The sequence below is a fragment of the Neodiprion lecontei genome, chromosome 5, assembly GCF_021901455.1.
Source record: "Neodiprion lecontei isolate iyNeoLeco1 chromosome 5, iyNeoLeco1.1, whole genome shotgun sequence".
NCBI classification, from domain to species: domain Eukaryota; kingdom Metazoa; phylum Arthropoda; class Insecta; order Hymenoptera; family Diprionidae; genus Neodiprion; species Neodiprion lecontei.
Window position 1 is genome coordinate 7,622,955 of NC_060264.1, and position 26,330 is coordinate 7,649,284.

Sequence of the window (26,330 nt, forward strand, 5' to 3'; positions counted from 1 at the left end):
AATTGTGGATGGAAATACTTATTTCCTAACTGAGTGCGCAAAATTCGATTTTGCGTACTCGAATGAGTGAGCAAAATAGTACACTCCGGCATTAGTGCAGGAATTAAATCGAAATATATATTTACACTGCAATAAAAGATATTTCGATTCCATTTTCGCACTAGTACGGAAATGTACCGGTTTACACACTCGTTTCAGTATGCAAAATCGAATTTTGCGGCCTGAATTAGGAAAAATAGTTTGCGCATAGGTTTTTCCTGTACCCTTCTCTTTTGGGCACTAGTTGCGCAATCTACTTACTGATATTTATGCCTGTACAACGTGAGGATAATTTAAAAGCGTTCTTGTCTTCGAGGAATTCACAGAGCCAGTCGAAACCTGCTGTACCTACAAAGGAAAGAATTTCCTTCGTCCAGCCTTGATTTTTCCAGACTGTATAAAGTGAACTAGTCGAAAGATCGATGAAATCGATTGGACATTTTTTTTTCGAACCGGAGGTTTAACCTTCTCCTTAATTGGCTCGAGCTGAATTGACGCTGCGGCCCGAGAGACGTTTACGGAGGAATAACAATTGTCCGTTAGTTTTGAGTCCGAGCGTTGTCTGAAGAATAGTTTGGACATAACTTGACCGATTCGAGGGATCGGTAAGCCCAATTAGTGAACGTAGAAAGAAGACCTCCTATAAAACGATGGCGCTCGTTTAGAAACCGTCGGTTTTATAGACTCTGCATTAATTCACAGACGAAATTTCAACGTGCACTTTGTACGTCCGAATGCACGGGTATGCGACCGACCTCTTACGGTCTCAAGTTATTCTAAATTATTACCGAATTCCAGCAGCAACTGGTTTTCTTCTGGGCCGAGTATCACACCGGCTCCCTTCACCGTTTTTTCCCCGACTGAGGTTATCTCCATTCTCTGATCTTGAAGTCGATTGGGAAGAATGTGGGCGATCAGACTCCCAACTCATCGCCTAGCAGAGTACCTGGTTGTAATCGATTATTGACCCTTGGGCTGCACACCTCCTGTGTACAAGATTGTTGTCAATTTGGGGTCGCTGGGGACCCCATATCAAAAATCATTGCGTAGAAACGGAGATTTTCGTTCGAATAACTTGAAAAAATTTTGGCATGCTCTTCAACTATGATATTTCAAGGCGAATTTGTTATTTTTAGCAAAATGAATTTTTGAATTTGAAAATAGAAGTTAATCAAACAAGGATATAATGGAAAATGGATCATTGTACTCAAAGAATCTGAAAATTGACTGAGTAACTCTCAAGGCACGGATGTTTAAGACAAAAAATACGGAAATACCGCGCGATGAAAAAAAAAGGGAATTCATTTGAGCGAGTGAAGTTGATATTTTGGAAAAAGAATGAATGAACAATTTTTTATTTAATATTTATCTTGGATCGAATCAGATTATATTGGATATTTTTCATATGGAATTTACGGGGAATATACAGCGGGGTCATTCTGACCCCGGTGTGCAGCATAAGGGTTAACGATTCCACTGAAACTGTTGAGATACAGTTTTGTGTAAATTTTTGGTGAATCATCTTCACGGTATAATTAGAAAATCAGGTTTCGAGTTCGAAGGTTTGTCGAATCGTTTGACATTATACAAAAAAAGTGATCGCTGAGGAACATTTTGAAGCTTTAAAATGAGATTGAAAATCATATTTATAATGCATCGAGTAACCCGCAGACTCCAAGTTTTACACTGGACGTAAGACATCGCGATTGAAAACTTGAAAACACTGTATTAAACCGGTTTAAAACATAGCGTAACCAGTCCGCTTTGGCCAACTATTAGGATTGTAAAGAGACGAGACGAGGATTGTACATAAAGTCTAAAACGAAGCTGTAGAAATTAATTTGTCAGCGGATCCCGATACCCGGCATAAGTTTGTAATAGCGAAGAAGAGGAACGGGCTGAAAACGAGAGAAAAAAAGAACGTAATTCAAGACCAGTCAGAGAAAAAGAGAGAAAGAAAGAGAGAAAGAAAGAGAGAGAGAGAGTAAAAGGAGTGTAAATTAGCATAGCAGCGCAGGAGAACAGGTACATGGATGCAGTGAGGAAGAGGGTATGAGTTAGCCGTTGAATAAATGCATGCATAATAGATTCCCTGTACTAGTGACGTATTAATTATTTTCCGTGAAGTAAATGCAGATATTTTTATCAAATGGAAAAAAAAAAATTATCTCCTTCTTTCACTGGCGGGATGGCGCTAAGGACGTAAAATCCTGAGGACGATTTCTAATGGAACCTTGATGCTTCTGCGTATGAGAATTTAGATCTCCACTCCGGCGTTTAGCCACTTGGTGATTCTATGCAGATGTATGCAGACACCTTGCTGCCACCTTGTTCGTAATTGTACTCGGCAACCGAAACTTTACATCCTCACTCTCGTGACTAGCAGAATTAGTTTTTTAACCAGTCATGGTCTCTGGAAGTCTCGTCTGAAAATGCTGCACGTAAAAGTCGTAGTTGCTTTTCGTCTGATTGGATTTCGAATAAAAATTCTGTTTTTGTGATCGGCGATGTGAAATAAAGTTAAGAAATCAATTGCAATTACTTTTATTTAGGCTATGAACAATTTCTGGTTTATTTTTTTTTGTCTCCTTTATTATTCAGTTATTTTGAACTCAAACAAAAAGCAAGTTCTTGTTTTCCCAGAGAGAGTTTTCAAAGAATGGTATAAAAATTACTTCTGTTTTAAATGGCAGAGCGCTATTGTGAAGCTATTATCTGGGTGAAATAATTAACATTACATCGAATTTCAATATGTATTTAAATATCTTAGTATCTGTTCCTCCTGTGAGACCTGAATAAATTATCACATCGTTATAACGTCAAAAACAAAATGATACTGACGCAATTGATTACAATTTCTTGTTAGTTAATTCATTGGAAAAGGTGATTTTAATGCAATTGGAATTACACTCTGCAATAATTTTCAAAAATTTCGGTTCGAATTGTTTTAGCTTTTCTCTTTTCGTTAAACCAGTGAGATTTTCCGATTCTTTAATAATTCCCATCATTTCAAACAACCCTGGTTCTAGTTTCTACGATTCGATGTCAACGTTGAGAGAAGAGAATGAATTTTTTATTAATTTACATACCTAGCATGAAATTTTAGCAATTGAGTCTGAAAAAAAAATATTTGTTTTTTTATTTACTGATAATACAATTTTGATAACGATATTGGTTCTTCAAACAGTTAATTCAAGTATCACTTCCTATTCCCGGTATCTCTTCGAGTTGTATCGATAACCGCGAATCAAAAGCCCGCGTTTTTCATCGGAAAACCGAAAATCGGAGATCCCCAATTTGGAAGTAGCGATCTCCCGGAGGCTTAGCGACGATCAGCACTGGCAATATGCAGTAAACAACGCAGGCAACAATGCAACAGCCATAAGGGTGCACCGCCGGCATTACACCCCGTTACGTATGGACGGGGTACGTTCAGAGTTTCGAAGAGGGTGGTAGGGACGAATGTGGGGGGTATCGTTAATCAAGAGGCCTTGCACTATCGCCTGCGGGGGACAGTGTTTAGCACGTGACAAACGACCGTACACCATGAAACCGAGGACTGTGCGGCGTGTAAACACCGCTCGCCGTCCAAACCTATGACAAAACACGCCCGATGAAAATGGGGAAAAACGATAAATTTTATAATTACTCGCGCCAGATGGTCAGCAGACTTTTCACCCGTTGATTCGAATTCCGCAGACGTGAACAACGATGCGTCAGCCAAGGGCGAGGAAAAAATATCTTTTTCGAAAACAGTCTTCTGAAACAGTGAAACCACACTCATAATAGTCTTTTTCTACCACCTGACTGAATATTCAACGATTTTTAAGAGCTGTGGTGGTCTATAGGACATTGGCTACGATATAATATGTAATTAAGTACATACATATAGGTGGTTTCCAACACAACACCGCAGTATGTTGGGTTGCCTACCACCGAGGAGAACAAATATCGATAATACAGACCTACCGATTTATCGGTTTGTAACGCGCTTAACATCAATTTGTGTGGATCTGACCCAGCAGTTGTCTTGTTGTTTATAACTTGTGCAAAATCGTTCAAAGATCACGTTCCGGAGTCACGTTAAAGTGATTACATGACTTGACTTGATTGAAGTGATAATGAATCGGTAGGTCTGTTTTACCGATATTTGTCCCCCTCGGTGGTAGGCAACCCAACATATTGCGGCGTTTACTTGTAAATACTCTGTATGTGTAACGTATAATAAATATGAGAAAAACCCTCAAGACTTGTATCCAGTAGTGATTGAGAATCGTTGAAAAGCGTTCGAATATAATGCTCGTTTAATAAAATTCATTCTGTTGGATTCTTAAGATATCCGAATACAATCTCTCAGCGTGTATGGAAGATTAATTTCGAAAATCACGTGGCACTTTTTTCGCTCCGTCTCAATCCGCAACTCCTCAAAAGAATAGATTTTCCTTTCTTTTTTTTTTCACCCTCTATATTCCTTTCGTTTTTTATTTCATCTGTTCCGGTTCCCCGGAGACGGTATTGCGGGGAATATTCATAACGCTAGATTAGCCTCGGCTGGTTCTGCAACATTCGACCAATCAACGCTCCTCCTATTTAATTCACCCCCAAGCCCAGGACTATGCTGTTACCTACAGGTCCCTCGGTGATTATGAGGGGTCTGTGTCCGAGCCAAAGATCTCGGCTCTGTTTATTCCCAGAGTTATAGAAGCTTCGCGCGTGCCGAAATTAATGATTAGTCCTGCAAACACCGGTTCTGGACTCTGGCCTCGTACTTATACCCCGGAACCTCGATTGGTTGGGGAAATTTTCCCCAATCACGTTTACGCGTTCTCCGCAAATTTAATCATTCCGAATTCTGCGGCATCTGCTTTCATCGTTTCTCAGTTCAAGCATGAATACTTCAAATAAATCGTTATATAGAAAAAAAAAAAAAATCGATGATTCAAAGTGTGTTTAGATGTAAATTTTTCGTTACATCCGACGTTTAAAAGTTTTACATACGTTCAAAAATATGGGCAGGATGTTTCAGAATCATTATTTAGAAGATAGAATCATTTTGTTGTCTTTCAAGTAAACTTATGTTTTTACAGTTTTAGGAATAGTTAGGATAATAGTACAGTTTTATTAACCATTTCCGTTAATTAGATAGACAAGCACTTTTAAACTTCATCTCTTAATCACCGACTGCCGTACGAACTTTTCAGTCCCTTCGTAACGTGGTTTTAAACAGTAATCAAAAACGTTCCGGGGAGTGTAATTTCAAAATATGTCGGGATGAAGGGGTGGATTTGCGGTGATGCGGCTGGGAGAGCGATGCCGTAGTAGAACGTTGTCGTTATGCGCTACGTTGAGTATGAACGGTCGGTAAAAACACCTGCTGCATTATCCCCAACGTCACCGATACGACACCCCGACTACCGCAAATGAAACTTGAGCCCCACACGACTTTCGTAATGATCTTAATTCCGTTGAATTAATCCAGCAGGCGAATAGAAAAGAGTTTTCAGAATAAAATTAGCCATTGTAGGAATTAAAATCGAGCGAATTTACTAGACTTTTTAACGACTTTGAAGTGACTCTCGAATATATAATCAATATGAAAGTATTTATTATTATAACAATATTTATTTTTTTTTCAGAGTAAATTACATTGTAACGAAATTTGTTTTCTGTTCGACCAGCTCTCTCAAAATTTTTCAAATCTAATATCGGATGTTTGTTACCTTCAAAAAAATGAAAATATGATTAACAAACTTTTCATTTCTCCACCCTCGGTGATGTCTGGTTTAACAGTTCTCGATTATCGAGGGTTTTGCGTACAGTTTATAGGCTCTCACGTAGATGAACCTGTCGGGACTTTCCTAGGCCATGCTTGCAGACCAGACGCATTACTCAAAATCATCGCCTGCAACCTTCGAATATACATCCACTCACATCAACGATCCTCGCGTGTAGAAACTTCGAATAAATTTTTCATTCCAGAGCCTGCAGTGAGTAGTGACAAGATTTTATCGCTCGTGAATGGAACACGGACAGAGTAATTTAGACCGTTTCCGATCGAGTCTTCGGCCTCATCAATCACCTTCCGTACGCTCTCTCGTCACGGGTGTTCAAATTCGATCACTTCTTAGACTTTGGCATTCGTTTTACTTACACCAGCACCGGAACTTCAATATTCTGTGCAACTTCGGCCTCCGGATGAAAAAAAAAAAAAAAAAAAAACAAACAAACACACCGGTAATACCGGCTTTTTTCGTGACACTTTTCATAAAAAAAGAAAAAGCATAGGTTTATCGGTGGAAGGGAAGAAAAAAAAGTGTGACAAGAAGAAATGAAATAAAAGATTCGCAAATTTTGTTTTTAATAAACGAATAAACTCGGAAAAACATAATCGTTGTAGTTTAGAAAAAGTAATAGAGAGGAAAAAGTACAGGTTTGTCGGTAGGACATTGAAAATCAATCCATTTCCGTTGGAACCGAAAATTCAAATTAGACGGTACATGTCAATTTTTGATGCCAATCATTTGGTTATATGTTTCAAATTTTTTCTCTTTTTTCAAATTAATCTGATTACATCTATAAATAATGAAATATCGTTAATTTGTTCATTCTCCAAAAATTCAATCTCACTCACTCAGATAAATACTTTTGTTTTTTTCGACCCGCAGTATCTTCGTACTTTTTTTTCTCAAATATCTGTGTCTTGAGAGTGAATCAGTAAATTTTCAACTCAAAATATTAGAAACTCATAATTCTTTTAACAGATTGATCCAGTATGTTATTATTTTATTAATCTTTGCTAAAAACAACATCAAAGTCGAAGAGTATATATATATATATATATATATATATAAGTAATATATTATATAGGTATAATTCCACTATTGTATCATACGTACTTTGAGGGAATTAGAAGCGAGCGAAATACCCAGCGCAGAAGTGGTCCTCGACGTTTATGACGGTAAGGAAAAGTGAGTTAAGGCCTCAATACCTTCGGTGTCCCTTTTCCTTCGCTCTTTTTTCCCGTATTTCTTCCACCTCTCCTATTTTCGCCGTCGTCGTCTCTTTCGGCCAAAGGATCCCCGGAAATTCTCCCGCTACACACATACAGCACCGGTAGCAATAAGGCGACGTCCTCCCGAAGGATCCTTGACGCAGTTTCCTTTCCGCTGCTCAGCCCTGGGCGGACGGTCCGCCCGTGTAGCCTCGTGAAATATTATTTAATTAACCGGGAGCAGCGTCTTGTCAGCTATAAATAGTCCCTCTCAGACTTCGCAGCGGACGAAACGCCGCGTCTCGTCGAAACTCGGCTCTTTTTTTTGATACCGGGCGGGAAATTGCCGAAGAACGGTTTTTGGTATAACAAATTTAACAGTTATGCGTCCCGCTGCCGGTTGCCATATTTTATACAAACACAACTTTACGCATGTTCAATTTACACAGTTCTCACGTTTTACGATTTGTTGATTTTATACATCGCTTCTTGCCGCTCGCGGCCGACGCGGTTTTTTCAAATACGTTACACCGACTCGGTAGGATCTTACGTTTGACCGAAAATTTTCTCCTTTTGTTTTATTTTTTTTTTCTTTCCTATCAATTGAAAAATGTGTACACCGCAAAAAAAGAAATACTCTTAAAAGGACATCGGTTGAATCTAATTTCGAAAGGTCGGTCTTCAAATTCCAAATTTCCTTGTACAGTTAAATCAAGCTTATATTTATTGTGTCAAATCGTATTCTTAGGAAATGAGTTATTACTTCTACGTTGATTAAAAATCAGAAATTCGTTTTCCAGTCTTTCGGATTTCATTACTTTACAATGATAAAGTGGATTGGATTGATTTGTTTACAATTCTAGCCTGCACAGTTTAAAATATGGATCATATCTCTTTCCACTATTTTATGATATTTGCATCAATTATTATTCGTATAATGGGTTCATTCCGTTTAAACTCAATAATTAATAAGTAAATAAATAAATTTAAAGAACTCGAGAGGAAGATGCAATTGTTATTTTTTTTTTTTATTTATTTATTTTTTTCAAGTGTTATTACACTACTCAACCGTATTCAATAATGCGGACTTGATCCTCAAGATGCCTGATCTTGTAGGGAACTAACTTGTTTACAAAGCTTTTCCACTGTATAAAATCTGTTGTTCAGTAAATATAAAAAAATAAATATACAAGAAAAAGCTAAAAACCAGCGACGTCTCAATCGTAACAACAGATAGACGAAGATCACGACCTCCGGTATTTTAATCAAACGAAAGCTCGGCCCAATCGGTTTACCCGTAACGAAAGACATTAGCGTTTGTATTATCTTGGCACTAATTAACGAGTATAATAACTTTACTTTATTAGGTCCCGAGTTTAATTGTAGAGTTTTTTTCTAACTCCGTATCCCCCTCCCCCTGCCACCTTTTCTTCTTCTAATTCTTCTTCTTCTTGATTTTATTTTCAACTCGCTACACCAGCTCATTCCTTCTTCCATCTCCCCTGCAGTCCTTAAAAGCAAGGATACGAAGTTTCGGTAAGCGTGTCGCCGTCCCCTCAGGACCGATTTCCTCTCGAGTCAGAAGAAGAAGACTTTGTAGTTCCTAGCTGCGTTGCGGGTACATAATCAAGCACCAATACCAGAGAACGAGTCAGCATTAAAATGAGGGGATGCGGAGTAAACGTCGGCGATAAAACAATCCTCTGCATAGCCGAGTTCGCATTCGCCTAACATTTATCGGTCGCGAATAGCTCGAAGAGGACTTTCCCCGGAACGAAGGAATTTCCTTGGGCAATTAGCCAGATTACTTTCCGGGCTCATTTAAATCCCGGTTTCTTAACCGCGGGCCGATTCAACTTGGCGAGGGGAGGGTTGGGGGGGTGGGAGGGGGATTCACCCGTATTTTCCAGATTCTCGCCGCAGGAGACAATTAAAGGCGGAAATTCTCAGGCGCAGAAAGAGCTAGAGAGAGAGAGAGAGAGAGAGAGAGAGAGAGAGAGAGAGAGAGAGAGAGAGAGACGTGCAATTCAAATAAAACTTGAATTCACCGCAAGGCTAATCGACCAAAAAGCGCATCTCTTGCGGAAATAATACCAACTACGGGTCCCGAAGTTAGGCGGCTTTGTGCGCTTCGGGGTGACGGAAGTCTCGTAGCCTTTAAATGCCTTCGACCTGCTCGCCCCCTGTTTTCACCCCCTGCGCCTGCATCGAGGGGATTTTATGCACGGTGCAACGGAGCTTCCTGAGCCGCGGTGATCAAGCCTCGCAATTACGAGTGCTTTACCGAATCGAGGGGCTGCTCACTTCTCGATATCGCAAATCCGCGCATCGCGCGAAGCGATTCCTGCGAATTATGGTAAAAATCATTAAAAACTGCTGAAAATTGCTGAAAAGCGTTCAAAATTTAAGCACGAATCGGTTTGGAATTCGATCGGAAATCGATTAAAATCGTTTGAAGTCGTCTGAAATTTTGTACGATTGTTGAAAATCGTGTGAAATCTTGTCGAGTGTCTTGCAATCGTTCGTACGAAGTAAAACAATGCGAGAATCGTGTTTGAATCTGATGGATTATACGTGTTATGAGGCTACGGTAAGGCTCAAAAGTATTTTGATAATGTGAAATTGGTTATTATTTTGATCTGTAATTTTTCATTACGTTAACTCGATTTTCGAGAGAACGAGATATAACTTTCTACAATTATGTAGAACATCGAATTTCTTTCAATAAAAAATCTTATTCATTTTCATTGTTTATGTTTGTTTGTAACTGACCTAATTATTATATTTGTCAAAATACTTTTGAGCTCTATTTAACTAAAAAAGTAGAGCAAACCTCACAAACTGATTTTGCGTTGCAATTAGCAAAAAATGATCGACGATAGCGCAAAATGGTTAGGCGTGCCTCGTTTTTCCTAATTCCAACAATATTCAAACAGTTTTTCTATCGATACCTGTTTTACTCAATTTTTCTAATTACCGTAACAAATGAAACTTTTCTCAGTGTATAAGGTATATTATGGGTACAGTATATATATACTTTTCGGAATTATCGATATCCCGTCGCTTTATCGTGAGTGCTGTTTACTGTTTCTCAAATTATTATACAACGTTCGGACCGATTTACTTTTATTGCCGGTTATTCTCGCCCCTCGTTTTTCGCCAGCGAGCTTTCCGCCGTTATTTATAACAATTCTGTGACTGAATAGAGAGAAATGGAAGAGACGGATCATTTTACAGAGGAGGGAAAAACCAGTGAAAATAGAATTCAATCACTTCTACGTTTGATGAATTAATTCTTTCATTTCATTTCATTCTCGACTCGAACGAAGCTTTTAAATCACTGAACGAGTATCCGAACAAGTTTATCCGACTTGACGGTATTCGAACTACTTATCTATCTTCCACTAGTTTTCAATCACAGTTACGAATATATTCGAACAGTATATGAAATATACAAATTGTACTCGATTCGTTAAAGATATACAAAAATCATATACGCGCTCGCAATTCAACGTATAATTTTGAAAAAAATGACGAACATAGTTTCGGGTCGTATGAAATGTCGTCAAAAATGATAAAAAGATTTTTACACCGATGCGCGTAAGTGTCACAGATGAATCTTTCATCTCTGTTTCATCTGTAAAAGAAGTTTCGGTAACGCCTGACGCGTGGGTCGCTAAAAGTATGAAAGAAGGTAAAAACCGGAATAAAAAAAAAATACGAAATAAAATAACCAGACCTCCGGGATAACGTCACGTGCACCTGTTTTTCATCCGGCATACTTAGGTATACGCTGTATACGTATACGTATACATGTATAAATATACACGCGATGCATAATTCATGAATTCAAGAATGGAGGAAGTGGGGGGGGGGGGGGGAGGAGGAGGAGACAAGGAGAGGCGTCAGATAAAGAGAGAGAGAGAGAGAGAGAGATTCCCGTGAAAATGAAGCAGCTCGGTTATTCCTAGGGTAGGTAGTCAGGTATATATATAATATATATATATATATATGTATATAGCTTGGTTTAACAAGCGAAAGCACAAAGCGTGATATTAGCCTGTCACCGCGTCGCGCCCGACTTTCATTCTTATTTATAATAGTTATAGACGAGGAGGAATGGAAAAAAAGTCCGGTTCCGACCACCCAACGACCCGGGGAAATATCCCGGGCCTGATATCACCGTCTGATTCACCATTCCGTGCGGGATTTGACGTCTTGCCAAAATCCCAGCCCGCCGAACCGTGAATCGGGAGCTTTGTAATTTTTGCGTGTGTAATTTTCATCCTTCTCCATTTTCTTTTTATCATTTGAAAAATGACTGATAGCTGTCCGATATTTTCCGGGACACGTAATCGTTGCGATAACAGATCGAGATCGGTTTTCTGCAATACGATATTCAACGTATCTTGCACGCGTGATATACCCGAAGAAAGAATAACCAACCGACGAACACAAAAAGCTTAGCTTTTTTTTTTTTTGCAACAGACTCGGCAGAGAAAAATTTATCGTAGGAGAAAAATTTTCAGGTTGGTTAACGATACCGAGGTAGTTATGAAAATACGTAAGATGGGAAGGATAACCAACAACAACAATAACGACAACAATTAGTAGCGATCGAGCGAAATATTTTGCAATGAATTATATCTAAACAAGCAGCAGTCATTTTTAACAAGTTAATAACTAATGATCGGGTGTGATGTTCTAGGAAAATTCTGAGATTTGTTAATTTTTCTTCAAATTTTGTTCTGTCGCCATTTTTGTATAATTATTTATTTAATTGTGACCGAAAGTTCAGGAATATTCTAAAAAAAAAAAATGTGTCTACATTTCTATCGAATAGTTGAATTTCTTTCAGAATTCAAACGGTTTGACCGTTCGTACGGAATTGAGGACGTAAGTAAAAGTTTCTAAGGTTTCTGGGACGCGTTTTTTTTTTTTTTTAGTTTTTTCGAAAGCGACGTTTTTCGTAATAATAAATATACAATAGACACTCAAATTTTACGATCGTGGGATTTAAAAAACGCGATATTTTAGGATATGATATTTTAAACCGATGTTCTGCATCCGTGCAAAGTTTGTCAGTAACGAAAGTTGGAAAAAAAAAAAAAAAAATAACGACGATATATTTCTGAGTAAAATTATTATTTAATCGGTGAAATTTTCCCTTAATCGTATAACATAATATTATTTATCTGCAACGAGCCAGAGTCGACCGCCCGTAATAAAAGTTGGTGAAAAACATATATATGGGGCATTCCGTGACAACTCGATCAAGATTTTAAGTCGATGTCTCAGATTAACTTTGTAATTTTTTTGTACGAAAGTACACGACGGAAAACGCAGTCCCGATTTTTTTCAGAATTTTTCGACCTAGCATATTTCAAGTGTAATTTAAAAACTCGAAACAGAAACCTCTACTTTCTAAAATTGGTAAAAATTCAGAAAAATCTTATAATTTATAAGAAAATTTTTGACATCTATTCAATAATGGAGATTTCATGACTTCAAAAGATAATTGAGAAGAAAAAATATCTGTCGTTATTCCATTGCATTTTTGACATAAAAGTGCAATCCGATATTAATAATCTTTCTTTCTGTTTTTATTATTTATCTTTTTTAGTTACAAAATCTCCGCATTTCAACGGGTGTTAAAAATTTTCTTATATTCTATCAGATTTTTCTCAAAGTTTTTAAATTATACTTGAGATACGCTGGGTCGAAAAATTGTGGAAGAAAAAAAAAAAAAAAAATTGGGATCGCGTTTTTTGTCACGTATTTTCATACAAAAAATTGTAAATCTGATCTGACACATGGACTTTGAATCTTGATCGAGATGTCATGGAGTGCCCCATACATTTATGCACAAATATAATGTTTTACCGCACAATACATATCTTGGTTTGAAATTGGTGGGACTTTCCCATTCGTATTGCTTCCGGAATCTAGCAAACTTCTCCCGTTTCTCCCGAAATTTTTATACGAAGAGGGTTTATTTCCTGGCCTGTTTTCCCGTCGCCCATCGTAACACGGTGATGCTGCAGGACCGCAGCTGATGGGAAAACCCGGGCATTGTCCTCGCGTCTAGGAACCGCGGCGCCCGCCGCCGAGACTCGGCGTCTGGCATTCCGGCGCCTGGCGTCTCGACGCCGACTCGGCACTGCTCATCCTCTTCCTTCCCGAAGGATAAATCGCGAGATCCTAGATCAGGCTGCTTGGTGGCTGTCCCGAATAACAGGCCTGAGTTTCTTCACTCGGGTGAAAATGAAGGGAGTAGAAGCACGAAACTTTATCGTTACTTGAATTAAGGGGGGAGTACAAGTTGGACGGTCTAAAATCATACACTGAGAGAAATTTATAGTTACTATTTTCATTTTTTACCACGATAGAAAAATTAGTTTTATAGCTGTCACCGGAAAGTCTAGTATTTGTTGCTATTCTTTCTCATTACGATCGCTGTTGCTAGATTTTCTTGCAACCGTTTCGAAAATTTAACGCTCGTGCAACGATAAATTGACGTTAAAGCCTTGTTTAACTAAAAAAGTAGAGTAAACCTCGCAAACTGATTTGCAATTACCAAAAAATGATCGAAAATAGCGCAAAATGGTTAGGCGTACCTCGTTTTTCCTAATTCCAACAATATTCAAACAGTTTTCTTAACGATACCTGTTTTACTAAATTTGTCTAGTTACTGTAACAAATGAAATTTTTCTCAGTGTACCTATTCTTAGAAGTTTCTGTTTTTGAAAGAAAATGCAAACATTTAGAACAATTTGAGTTTGAGGATTTTGTTATTCATAGTTTCAATACAGTTTTGCGAAAACTGACCATAACTGTAACGATTGATCAAATGCGGGAATTATTTTTCAATTTTAAAAACTATTTCACTAAAGCTAAAATATTGCTATCCCGACAAGAAAAATTATCAAAGATCTTGAATACGGAATTTTTCTTCTCCACTCATACCGACAAAGTAGACTATATCTTTCTCGTTATAACCGAGTCGTAGAAACAGAGAAGCAAAGCGTAACAGGCATAGGAATCCAGCATCGCGGAACTGGCAAGACATAAACCGGGTTGAAAATTGCCCCGCTACTTTTTTGAAAAGGTCAATTAGTTTCTTCAGTTATTCAGCGAGTCGGAATCTCAATGCTGTACAAGCTCCTCTGAGCCAAGGGTCCAACATTGAACGAGAACGAGCTGCAGGTATACCAGAGATCAGTTAACTGCGTTGCACACCGGTAGAGTAATATAATAGCGAAGATGCTTTCCGAGCATTTTCTTGCCTCGAGGATAGGGAAGCGAAGGTAAGAAACCTCGGAAACGATGAACAAATAAAGTAAGAAGAATAGATAAAAAAAAAAATAAAAAATAAACCAAACGCCTGAAAGCACTGCAGAGAAATAAAAATACCGCGTGCAATGTGCATACGAATCGCACCGATTTTCTCTCTAAGCAATGGCAATGATCGCTGTTTCGAGTTTTGCTTGGAAATAATTTTTGCTAACTTGTCCGTGTCGTATACATATATACGTGTAACATCGCCGGGCAAAACTGTGTTTCCTTATTAGTCGCAGTGAAGTTGGAATAATTTTCTACGAGGATTGTAACGTGAAATCTTCCTCAGAGAAGACGCGCCTTCGTACAAGCGGTGCGTATAACGTTAAACGGAGAACACAGATTCCAATTTAGATTTCCGAAGCATCTGCGGGGAATCTTGGAGCTCGTGGATGAATCTTGCTCCCCGTAATCCTTAACCCGCGACTTTATACGTCTACTACGTGAGAAGATGCCTTTAATTGCCACAACCGGCGGTTGCACGTGTAATATACTTTATGTATGAACGCGTATGATATATAAATATATATGGCTAGCCAGCTGATGCCTGAGAGGAAACTTCCTTGAGGACGGTTTCAAATTCGCGACATGCAAATATTTTTTTTTTTCGAAATGAACCTTGACGACTTTTGGTTAAAACAAAATTCATGATTTTGGGAATGATTAAGTTGAATCAGGTCAATATTGTAACCCTTTGGTCACGGAGAAACGTGAAAAAAAAGTCTAAAGGATTCGTTGGTAGAGCACGATTTTTTACGGTTTTTTGTATATAAAAAAAATATATATATAAATATATAGCTACTTTATGTAAGTATTTCGACTTTTTAAAATGGAAAAACTGTAACGTACATCAAATTGTGTTCAGAGAATCATACAAGCTGACATTGATTTTGTAATTATATTATTCACGAATCGCCTGGAGTACAATCTTTATTTAATTCTTAAAAATTGATTGAAAAGAAGAAGATATAAATTTTGTAAAATTAACACACGTTGCGTATATTTCTATACATGATAAATCGATGCTAAATTTTACCTGATAAAAAACAAATGTTAACAGATATGATTAAGAAAAAATGCGCTGTGTTATCCACCAATAGATAAGATTGAATATCGATTGCTCAACCATTTCGATAAATGCTCGGGGTTTCAATGTCTTTCTGTATTTCAAAGCCAAAACTTTTACTTATCTGTCCGAACTGCAAAGATTTTAATAAAAAATCATCAAGCCTGATTTGTGAAAAAAAGAAGACCTCGATTTGTATTTATACAGTGAGAAAAATTTCATTTGTTACAGTACGCCTAACCATTTTCCGTTATCGTCGATCCTTTTTCGGTAATCGCAACGCAAAATCAGTTTCTGAGGTTTACTCAACTTTTTTAGTTAAACAGGGCTATAAGGCGCGATTCGCTTTTTAAATCCAACGCGTATAATGGCTGTGCAACAACGCGTTCCAATATCTGTAATTGCAGTTACACACATTTACGGAGTGGCGATATTTCACCGCGTATTTCCAGCCCCACGGCTGCACGATCGGGGAACGGGAGAGAAAGATAATCTCTGTTTAACAGCGGGCTTCGCGTGTGAGGCAAAAAAGCTCCGCGACCCCCCCAATGCAAGCTTCGCGAAGTACGGTATGAGGGGGACGGGTTCCCTTCCCGGCATGCCGTGTGTGCGAGGGTGCAGGAGGGAATTGCAAGTATGATCTACCGCGCTAATATCTGAACCCCGCGCCGGGCTGGCAGGTCCTAACGATGTTTTAAGCTGTAATTAATTTACTGCCCAGCCCCTTACCTACCTTCCGCAGACCGATATCCACCGCCCTTGGACCTCGCTGGTCAATACCGATACCGGACTTAGACGAGGAGGGGGGAGGGAATTCATTTTTCACCGTAACGCAACGTTTCTTCCCTTCTTCGCGCGTTTCTCTTTCTCTCTTTCTTTCTTTCTTTTTTTTTTTTTTTCTAGTCACGTATAAAACTAACTTTCATTTTCTACCTAGAACTATATTTTTCGATTGTGGTTTCTCTCAGTGCAGAGCTCCGAACTATGTGAAAAGCAATAAGCAAAGAGCTGATTATTGAATAATGTTGGATGAATTTCCGCGATAAAGGTAAGTCCGCGTCTTATATTAATCAGCATTCTAAAGCGGTGATTTTGTGAAATTTGGTTTTGCTCGGTCCGCCCAACTCTGCTAATTTCGCTCCTTTCAACTTTCGTTCGCTTCTTATTTCTTCAATCTTCCAACGATCATCGCCGATGATGCGGGGTTGCACATTTAAATTGGTTCATCCCGGACGAGTTGCGCGCCTCCCGCGATGCTCGGACTCCTGTAATCTGGACTCACGATCATCGGAAGCATGGAATTACAGACGCCGTTTGCTTTCATCGGCATTTCCTTCCTCGGATGAATCTACGACCCGAGACTCGAGATTCCAGCTTTTTCACCGACTGGACTGGACCCAGGTAAACCGATTCTAGAGCCAAGGGCTCGGCAACATTGTCTTGGAGGGATTTTTTTTCTCCTCAGCTCAACTCGACTAAACTCAGCTCAGCTCAGCTCTCGTCCGAACGAATGGCCACCGCTATTTTCTCGTGGCGCTTGGCCAACCATGGCTTTCACTTCTTTTCGGTTCTGACGCGATCACCGTTGACCACCTGAATCCATAATGTAATATTATTATTGTCAGCTCCCAAGACCTGACCAAGGGCTTTGAGACAGAGGTGACTGTTCGTGCTTCGTCCCGCTTCCAGGTGTCGATTATACGAATTGTCATTTCTTTTTTCCACTTCCAATGATCGAGAGACGGAGAATTGATTTCCTCGTAAATTAGTCACCGCGAAAATATTGCCGCACGATTCATGTTTGGAAAACGGAAAGCATGCAGAATGAATTTCGCCTTTGTACAATATAAAATAATTGTAAATCTGTTGAATGAAAAAAAAAAAAAAAAAATAAGAAATAAAAAATTCTTTTGAACAAGGCTATAAAAATTCGCTAACAATATCGCAGCCAATTTACATACCTACTCGTTTAACGATATTACAGCCGCAACTACCTGTGTTTTAATAATAATTTGGTCAACAGTTTTGACAACGTTGCAAAATACTTAAACGGTATTGCAACAAAATATAACGAGCGTAGGATGATTACATCGTGCGTTTGTAGAACATTGTAAGTTTGGTAAGGTTTTCTTTTCTCCAATAGAAAAAAAAAACGAGAGAAGAAAAAACAATGTACGGCTAGTTTAGACATTAGTTTCGCAATTTATACGTTATATGGAAAACGGAAGGTAGCGGAAAAAAGAAGAAGTAATTATCCTCGTGCTTGGGGTTACAGATATTACACGAGTGATCAATTTATAGTTGAACACGTTAAATCGAACATGTTCAAAGTTCGAAGCAATAAGCTGGGCAATCATATTGCGTAGAAGATTTCCAAGCATCCGGAGTATTATACGATAATTGGGCTTACCACCGTGCATCGTACCGCAATTATTATATATCGTATAGTACATCGGGCGATTCGTACATACAACAGAAAATTAATCCGACATGGTTCTCAATAAAATTATACACACACACACATTCGTACACAGCAACCACATTAAACAATCCGTGCAGAGCAATGAATACCGGTTTTAGTATTTACCAACAGAATTGAAAAAAGGTAGGCTGATATTTCATCGCCGATACGAATTGATAGACTCACAATCAGCTGCTTGATTAAGTCGCGTGCAAAACACTTGACATTTTTACCTTACGTACCTACAATGTTGTACCTACACTCAGAGATATTTTTAGTTCCGGTTACCGCTCAGTCCTCGACTATTTTCATTCTTTAACAAAATCGAAGAATATAGTTCTAGGTAGAAAATGAAAGTTAGTTTTATAGCTGTTACCGGAAAGTCTAGTATCAGTTACTATTCTTTCTCATTACGATCACTGTTGCAAATTTTTTTTCAAAAACGACTTCAGATTCGAGTTCGCGAGTGTCGATTTTTTCCTCGAGAGCAAAAATGCTTCCGCATCCCGAATATTTTTAATCTCGATCTATTTTAACCGGACTCTCGGCACTCAAACAACACAGACGCACACTCGCGGAGTTGTTCGATGGTATAGGTGTACGTACGTCCCTCCTCGTTGCTGCTATAGTAAACAGTGGTAGCAGGTTGTAAGAGTCGTGCCGCAGTCGAGTGGAGGAATCGACATAGCTGAGAGATCGGTTCTTTTGCTCAGTCAGTGTCGTCGACACGTTCGACCGAAAGTTATAGCACCGGTCATCCGATCATCGTCATCTCGTGTACGTCTGCAAGTTACCGTAGAGCCGGTTGAAAGATTCCTCGAAACGTGCGTTGCGAGTTAACCATTGGTTTCACATCGGTGTTGAAAGTTATTCGGTGATAAATAATTGTGATAGAGAAAAGCAAAATTTCACCGTAAAACAAAAAACGCGAGTGCGTGTGTGATAATTAAATCGGTGCACAGTTTTTTAAAGCAATTATGTGCAACACACGTGGCGATTTAATTTGCAATGATACACGACGATGCCGTTAATTTGTTGCATATTGTAACGGCGGAGTGAAAAGAATCGTTATCGATCGGATATAGAGGATTGTTTCTGTACAAGATTTCTAATCTCTCCGGCATATTGTTAATTACATAGACACACGCACAAAAACACACACACACGTGTAGAAGGGACCAGTCGATTAAATTTCAACCTTTTCGTGGCTGATCGATCGCGTGCGTATACCTTGTACACGGTGAGTTTAACGCGTGGGCGTGTTATACCGCTTAAAAGCATACTACGCGAAGTGAAGTGGCGAGTGAATAAATAGATATAAATAAAATAACAAGAAGAACATGAAAAACCTCTTAATTAACTCGGGGAGCTGCTTTACGAGCAGATAAGAAGATGTTTAAAAAATTCTATGAAAATACCGAGATATCTCAGATTTTATCCACCTCTCTTTCCGTATCTTTAGACATACTTTCATGAGCCTCGACAGTCGATCGGTACAAGGGCGGAAATCGTTAGTCTTCGAAAAACTTTGCTTGTAATTAAAACGAAACTGCGGCAGGATTAATTGCGTCATTCTTTAAAGGAAGGACCGAGTTTTTTTCTAAGCGAAGTTGTAATTCATCCGAGCCTTTTTCGATTGGGTATTGAAAACGAAGGTCGGCGCGATTCGAGCTGTCTGCAACGGCTGGAAGAGAGATCCGAGTCCGTGATCGGTGATTCGCCTTCGCGTCGCTGTTCCTGTATATAAATAACGCTGCGCAGTTTGTCTCTTTTCCTCGGACGGCAAATCGCTGTGGATAATTTGATGCTCGGTGAGGTAGAAGGATAAACAAAGTGTCGAAAAATAATACAGTGAAAATGATAAATCCGATCATCGCAGTCGCCTCAATTGGATCGAGCGCCGAATTACTCATTTTTAAATTCAAGATTCGGAATCACGGTGATCAGCCAAAGTGATTACGCGGTTGCGCAATCCTCGGGCGCAAAGTGCTGCTGCCGCAGGATGACGTAACGCAGATATTGATATAATAACACGCGAACCTTCTACACTGCTCGACGTGTAAGATATACACGCACATTTCGACACTCCTTCACACAATAACTCAAGCAACGATGCAGGATACCGGTATAAAGCGGAGCAGGTCTTCAGGCTGGATCGGCAATCTCAGATCAAGGTCTCCGAATCTCACATTTTGCAGGTTGAGCAGAGCCTGGAGCAGTCTTGACCACGTTCACAGGTAGAGTTTAATTTTCACCAAGAAGCGACTCATGAAGCGAAAAATGTTACGCACGTTGTAATTCATGGGAATTCGGGTTTAGTGTAAACTGGACGAAAAAGCAGCCGAGACATCTCGGACCCAGTTATCCAGAGTAATTGAAATACCATTTTGGAGCGGTCTGCTGACGGGTGGTTTGAAATTCCAGTTATTACGGAGCATTACGGGATTAATAAACTGATTAACGCGGCCTGACCGGAGCTGCGGGCCTTTCTAACGCTGTCATGTGTTAAGTGCTCCGCGCTTTGATTCTATCGGGCAACACATGTATATTTCATGTATTCCGGCCGGTTATTATACCGTTTGTATCCATCATTCTTGACCGCTCCGCGTCTGCTCTGACACAACGATCCGCGCTCGGTGTTTCGAGGGTGATTTCTCAGGATAAAATTACGCCGCAACTTCGTCTAACGAGTCTAATCGTAGCTGGATTTAAGTAGCTCTTCTGCTCATTAGCGTATAAGAATTTCAATAACATTCCTATTTCGTGCTTCGTGTAATTAACAACTCGTAATGTGTTGACCGGTAAAATTCGACGCCATTTTCGTACCGATCATCTACAAACGAAGCACGATGATTCGTTATTTCGACGAACGGCATGGGAACGAAATTGATTACCCAGAGTGGAAATATCCGAATGATTTAACGCAGCGATGAAGTGTGAATATGAAACCACGGTGCGCGAGAACAAAAACAAAAAAACAAAAATCTACGAAAATGAGAAAATCAAATAAATCCTCAACACATATTATCTCATAATATAATCCCGCGATATTTGAAGAAACAATTCTAAATTCGGTCCGCGTTCCAGAGATTTGTTCTTCGTCATTAAACCGTGTGCCCTCTGCTTCTTTCACCGTTTTTGTTGTTTTTTCTTCCTTTCCTTTTTTTTTTTTTTTATGCTTCCTTTCTTCAAAGCATCATCAATTCGTTTCCTCTCGAGAGTCCGACTGCAACGAAAGAGGATAGAAGAGGACAGCGTCTCCGACACCACTGAAATAGTTTCTTTCGCCACGGTATTTCTTGTACCGTGTTCCAAGATGTCTTTCAAGCTCCTTAATTTAACAGAACGTCCTAGCCGTCCTAAGGCGAGTTTCATAGAACAAGGAGATCAAAACAGGCATCGAAGCCTCGTACGCTAGGCAACATTCCATTCAAAAAAAAAAAAAAAAAAAAAGACAATCCGAGCAGATTGAAAATATCTCAAGGTATATATAAGCTAGTGCTTTTTCGCGGTCTTTCATACGACAGGTTTATATCCAAGTGGATTAATGGGAAAGTGTGGTAAGTTCCGCTCCTGTTATCAGCTGTTGTTCCATATCTTTTCTTCTCATTCTCTCCTCTTCTTCGCTGCATGTGTTGCGAGGGGTTACATGTACCGGAGAAAAGAGAGAAAGAGAGAGAGAGAGAGAGAGAGAGAGAGGTCCCAGTTTCATCGAGCTTGGTAATTCTCCTCAGGGAATTTTCGCAGCATGTTTTCTTGGTGTTGTTCCTTTCTTGCTGAACGTAACGCGCTTCCTTTTGTCTCTACATCCAACACGGGAGATTTGAATTCTAGTCAAACGATAAGGCCGCTGCTATTCGCCGTGAGCTTATACCCGGTTGCCGATGCAGTCAGTGAACCCGCGGTGGTAACGCGGCAGACCGTCGACGTACAAACGTTTCTTAAGGGCGTGTATCTGTACTGCGGGATTCTACGTATCCGTAATACGTATGTACAAATGTATACACACGCACGGAGTACGCATGGTACAGCTGCTGTTGCGTCGCGAACTCGCGATTCCTCGAGGAGAGGAGAAGGAAAGAAAGAAAGAAAGAAAGAAAGAGAGAGAAAGAGAGAGAGAGAGAGAGGCCGGATCCTTAAGTCAGTTAATACTGGCGCGTTATAGCCTGCCGCAAGAAATATGCCTGTGTCTTATATTGCCGTGTCTTGGACCCAGCGTTTACCCTTCAAACTCTCTTTGTAATAACTTCGAGCTTACGGCTTGTTCCCGTTGCAGTTATTAGCTACCCTGCCATGTAACGTCCGCACCTTGTACGCTTCACCGATGACAGTGATCAACAGCTACCGCACTGAAAACGCGTTGTCTTTATCGAAATTAGACGTGTTTTAACGGTTTTACACAAATCCAACACGACGTCAACTTTACGAAACCTTATGGAACAGAGGACGTTAGGTATCGATCATCTGATTCCTCGACATTCCATTTCGTTCGTTGGTTGTGTAAAGATCGAAATAAAAAGAGAGTCATACGTCGGTTGATAACCTAATAATCGATAGACGTTTGAAACTTTGAAACTGATTTACCACTTTTGCATTACTCCAATTTCGATTGAATGTTTCAGACTCTTATCGAATCTAAGATACCACGAGTTTCCAGGATCAGGAGAAACACGACGAAACTTTCAAAAAGTAGTATTTCAATTCGGTAAATCCAAATGCAATCAATCTCGACATTTGATGATTCAGCACCTATTCCAAAACTGGTGAGTGAAGTAATGGTGCTATGATAGACCAAACAACTGAACAATTCCCAGTAGAGTGTATAACACGTGGGTGCAGCCGGCGTTTCAACTTCCAAAATTAATTACCTCGCGCATTCAACTCGTTACTTAAACACACAAAGGTAAACACAAGCACATACGAGAATTTAAATTCAGAGTTGGCTTCTCAGTTGACGTACACGTAGGTACGAATTGATCGAAGAGGAAAGAGAATCGTTTCGTTTGTAATATGTGGAACACGGTATCGCATTACGCTCAATTGTTTTCTGTCACGGTTGTAATCGAGGCCATTGGTGCCACACGTGTTTCCGTTTACTTGTGTGTACATGACACCCATAACGCAAAGTGTTCCCAGCCTCCGACCCTCTTCAGCCTCCAGTCAAATAACAAAAGTATAGGGTGTCGAATTTCTCTTACGGTACGGAATGCCACGGACTATTTTACTCCGAGTATCATGTATATATGTATAGATACACTACACGGTGCACCATGCGGAGCTCTTGGGATTAGAAATCCTACACCTCGGTCATGCTTCAGGCTTATAAAGCGAGTCTTATACCGACTTATTTATATCGACCATTTGATTTGCAAGGCTAAAAATTCACAAAATACTGTTTTCTCGGCGATCAAGATGCTGTATAGGTGACGTATACGCGTCGGAAATAATAAACAGCCACACGACATTTTTTTCTACTTATTGGAGGTTGTAGACCGAATGTCAATACAAACAAGCCACTTGTTTGTGAGGTAAAGACGACGAGAAGTTCACAGCTTCAAGTTAGTTCGAGAAGAGACGGTAAAGACTGTGTATAAACACACTCCCGCGGCTACGCGTTGCGAAATTGTTGCAAATCGCAAAATTTCATTTATTGAAAATAAACAAAGAATTGAGCCCTGAGAAAAGAAACGAAGAGCGAGAATGGTGGTGGTGTTTTTTTTTTCTTTTTTTTTTTCTTTTTCGAGAAATGACAATCTTGAAAAACGTTCTTCAAATGGCGTTTAAGGGTTGTTGGCAACAGCCGACACCCTGTAGTTTATGGTTTTATAGCCGAACGTGGTAAAGTTTATGGGGAGAAAAGCGCGGTGTTGGAGTTAGTGAGAAAGGTGTTCGCATTGAAAAGATCAGGTGAATACCCTGCACCGGTAGCAGGCGTCAAGTAGTCGCGTCGAGGGGCACTTTACGATATAAATGGGTTTAATAAAAGCGAGATTTTTCCGCACGTTGTATAACCGAGTCAAGTAACGGAGAAGAAAATGACAGGGAAATCCACTCGACTTAAACTTTTCCCGAGCACTTTACTTAGCCTCCGCTGCTCCGATCCACACCCTCATTTTTCACCCCGGGGGTGCGGTTATAATGATCATTTGGTGGCGCGCAGCGCCGAACCGCGTCGCCCTCGAAGACCTTCGACCCCTGATCGCCCAGGATTAATTCTGAAATTTTAAAACATCCTCGTCCGCTCATCGACCCTCTCTGAGTCCTTGACGCCGGAGCAGCTCGACTGGCGGTTACTACAAGGTGCACTGACTGCACGCAGCTAATCTCGTGAAGGTGTGCGTCAAAACAAGAGTACCAGCTTCCTTCGATAAATGAGAACAGGATCAGCGACCTCTGGCATCGCGGATCTCCGTCAGAGGTTCAGTAGTGTAGTAGTAGAAGTAGAAGAAGAAGAAGAAGAAAAAGAAGAAGAAGAAGAAGCTTCACCGCCACTTTGGAAGTCCGTGAAAGCCTGGGAGTACGATCCATGAATTGAACGATGTTCGTGATTGCATGGAAGTTACGGACCCTGGTCGATCATAAATGGACGTTTACGAGGAGGTCTAAGTAGAATGGGTCCCTCGTTGGTAAAAATTGTATAATCGCGGACCGACTTCTTCGCGTTCTTGTAAAATTCATTTTTCCCCGTAAAGCTTTGGCGTGCCCGCGTAGTTATCTCAAAGCGGTTATGGCGCATGGTGTACCAAGGTACCATATACACCGGCCGTACGACGTCACTGAACGAATCGTCGTACGTACGTACACGCAGTAGGCAGGCATTTCGGTGGAGAGTATGTGAATGGCATAAGAGCATAAGGAGGAGAAGAAGGAAGAGGGCCGAGGACGAAGGCGGAGGGACAGGGACAGGCATGCGGCCTCAAGCTATGCTGGTTATGTGGTCAGTGGTTCTCTCTCGGTGGCTACCAGGATTTGGTACCTTCTCACCAAATTAACGCACCGCGAGCACCATCCGATGACCCTGTTTCCAGCTTTCGCCAGATTCGAGGGACCGGCACATTCCGCTCCTCTTTGATCCTGATCATTAATGCTCCACGTGAATACCCGAAAACCTGCCTCACCGCAGGAATCCGAAATATTTCAAAAGGGACACGTCGTCCGGAGAACTTGTAGACTTATTTTCGAGTACCTTGCCATCTGGACATCGATTATTATCATACCGTTGTACGATGTACACACCTGCCGACTGGAAGTGCATGTAAAGCCGTTGTAGTACGAGACTTCGCTTTAACAAAGTATCGGCTCATTGTCATTTGCCACAAGCACGACCTCACCAACGATTCGTGTACTTCCATACACGTTTCTTCAATGAATTTAAATGCAATTCTAAACCTGCAGAGTGTTATTACAGTGCCATGAACTACCTTTAAATCATCCGGTCATTCGCGCTATGTTTTCCGACAATCTTGGCCACATCGTCCGAGTGATGTGACATTGCGCATACGTTTAACTGCAGCCACGGACCCTGTACAATTATCGCGTACGCCGGGCAATGGGCCTCGGGCATTAACTGTACGGTTGGTATTTAAACGACGTGATAAAAACGGCAGTAGGCAGCTCGTACAAGTCAAGTCCCGCATCATGTGAGATACATTGATAGGCAACAGTCGGCGCGCAGCTTGCGATAACCTCTTCAGGATGCGCGTTGGTAGTTGCTGTAGGTGAGTAGGATGCTCGCAGTGTTCAGGTCCCATCGAATTACCGTTGATTGATATATACGCCGTTAATAAACCAGACCCATACACGTATGCCTGTAATGCGGGCACTCGGTCCAATCTTGAGTTATCGGATTAGCGGTAATAGCCGACGTTGGATGCAGGCCGACGCGATTAGCGCCCAATTCGAGACCCAGGAACACCATCGAGTAAGTCCGTAGATCCTTCCGTACCTCGTACGATTATCAGCGGGCAGTCGATTCAATTAGTCCAAACGATATCACGTGCAGTTGGTTTATTCGTGACACCGCAGTGAGGCCGGGATGACTACGCGATATTTCGAACCTCTCACGCACCACTCGATTAGAAAGGTGAGGGCCGTTTTTACCTACACGGCGGTAACGATAGTCTACGACCGGAGGCTCGTTTCGAATCTCCGATATGGCGCAAATGGCACGGGAGCAAAAGCTGCGCCTTGCACTTGTAACGGAGCTTGAAGATGAACAACAAAGAGCCTGAAGCGGGTGCATTTGCGAATGCGGTTTACGTCAGCTCGCTCCTATACGTTATAAACAATCGCTTGTTTTAACATCGGTATGAATCATTTCCTCGAAGTAAAATGTCGGCATGCACCTTCGGTACGAGAACGTGGACGCCTCTAACTACGGACTTCCTTATTGAGGAAAGAACTGAAACGTTATCGTACACTTCGGAGACTGACTT

General features: G+C 40.4%; 1 protein-coding gene and 1 long non-coding RNA gene across 3 annotated transcripts in view; one reads left to right on the forward strand and one right to left on the reverse strand.

Moving 5' to 3' along the window:
- LOC107220191 (protein prickle) overlaps window positions 1-26,330 on the forward strand; it is a 115,778-nt gene that overhangs the window by 16,435 nt on the left and 73,013 nt on the right. Inside the window, exon 1 of one of the 2 annotated variants that reach the window (XM_046740776.1) lies at window positions 18,568-20,132. The exons of the other annotated variant lie outside the window; for it this stretch is intronic. Coding sequence (XP_046596732.1) covers window positions 20,008-20,132 — 125 coding nt within the window. The 5' untranslated portion in view covers window positions 18,568-20,007. Of the gene's footprint in view, window positions 1-18,567; window positions 20,133-26,330 lie in introns of those variants that run through there. 2 annotated transcript variants of the gene reach the window in all.
- The window catches only part of LOC124294638, a 69,176-nt gene continuing 52,063 nt past the window's right edge, over window positions 9,218-26,330 (reverse strand). Inside the window, exon 6 of the long non-coding RNA XR_006904562.1 lies at window positions 9,218-9,374. This is a non-coding gene — a long non-coding RNA (uncharacterized LOC124294638). The remainder of the gene's footprint in view (window positions 9,375-26,330) is intronic.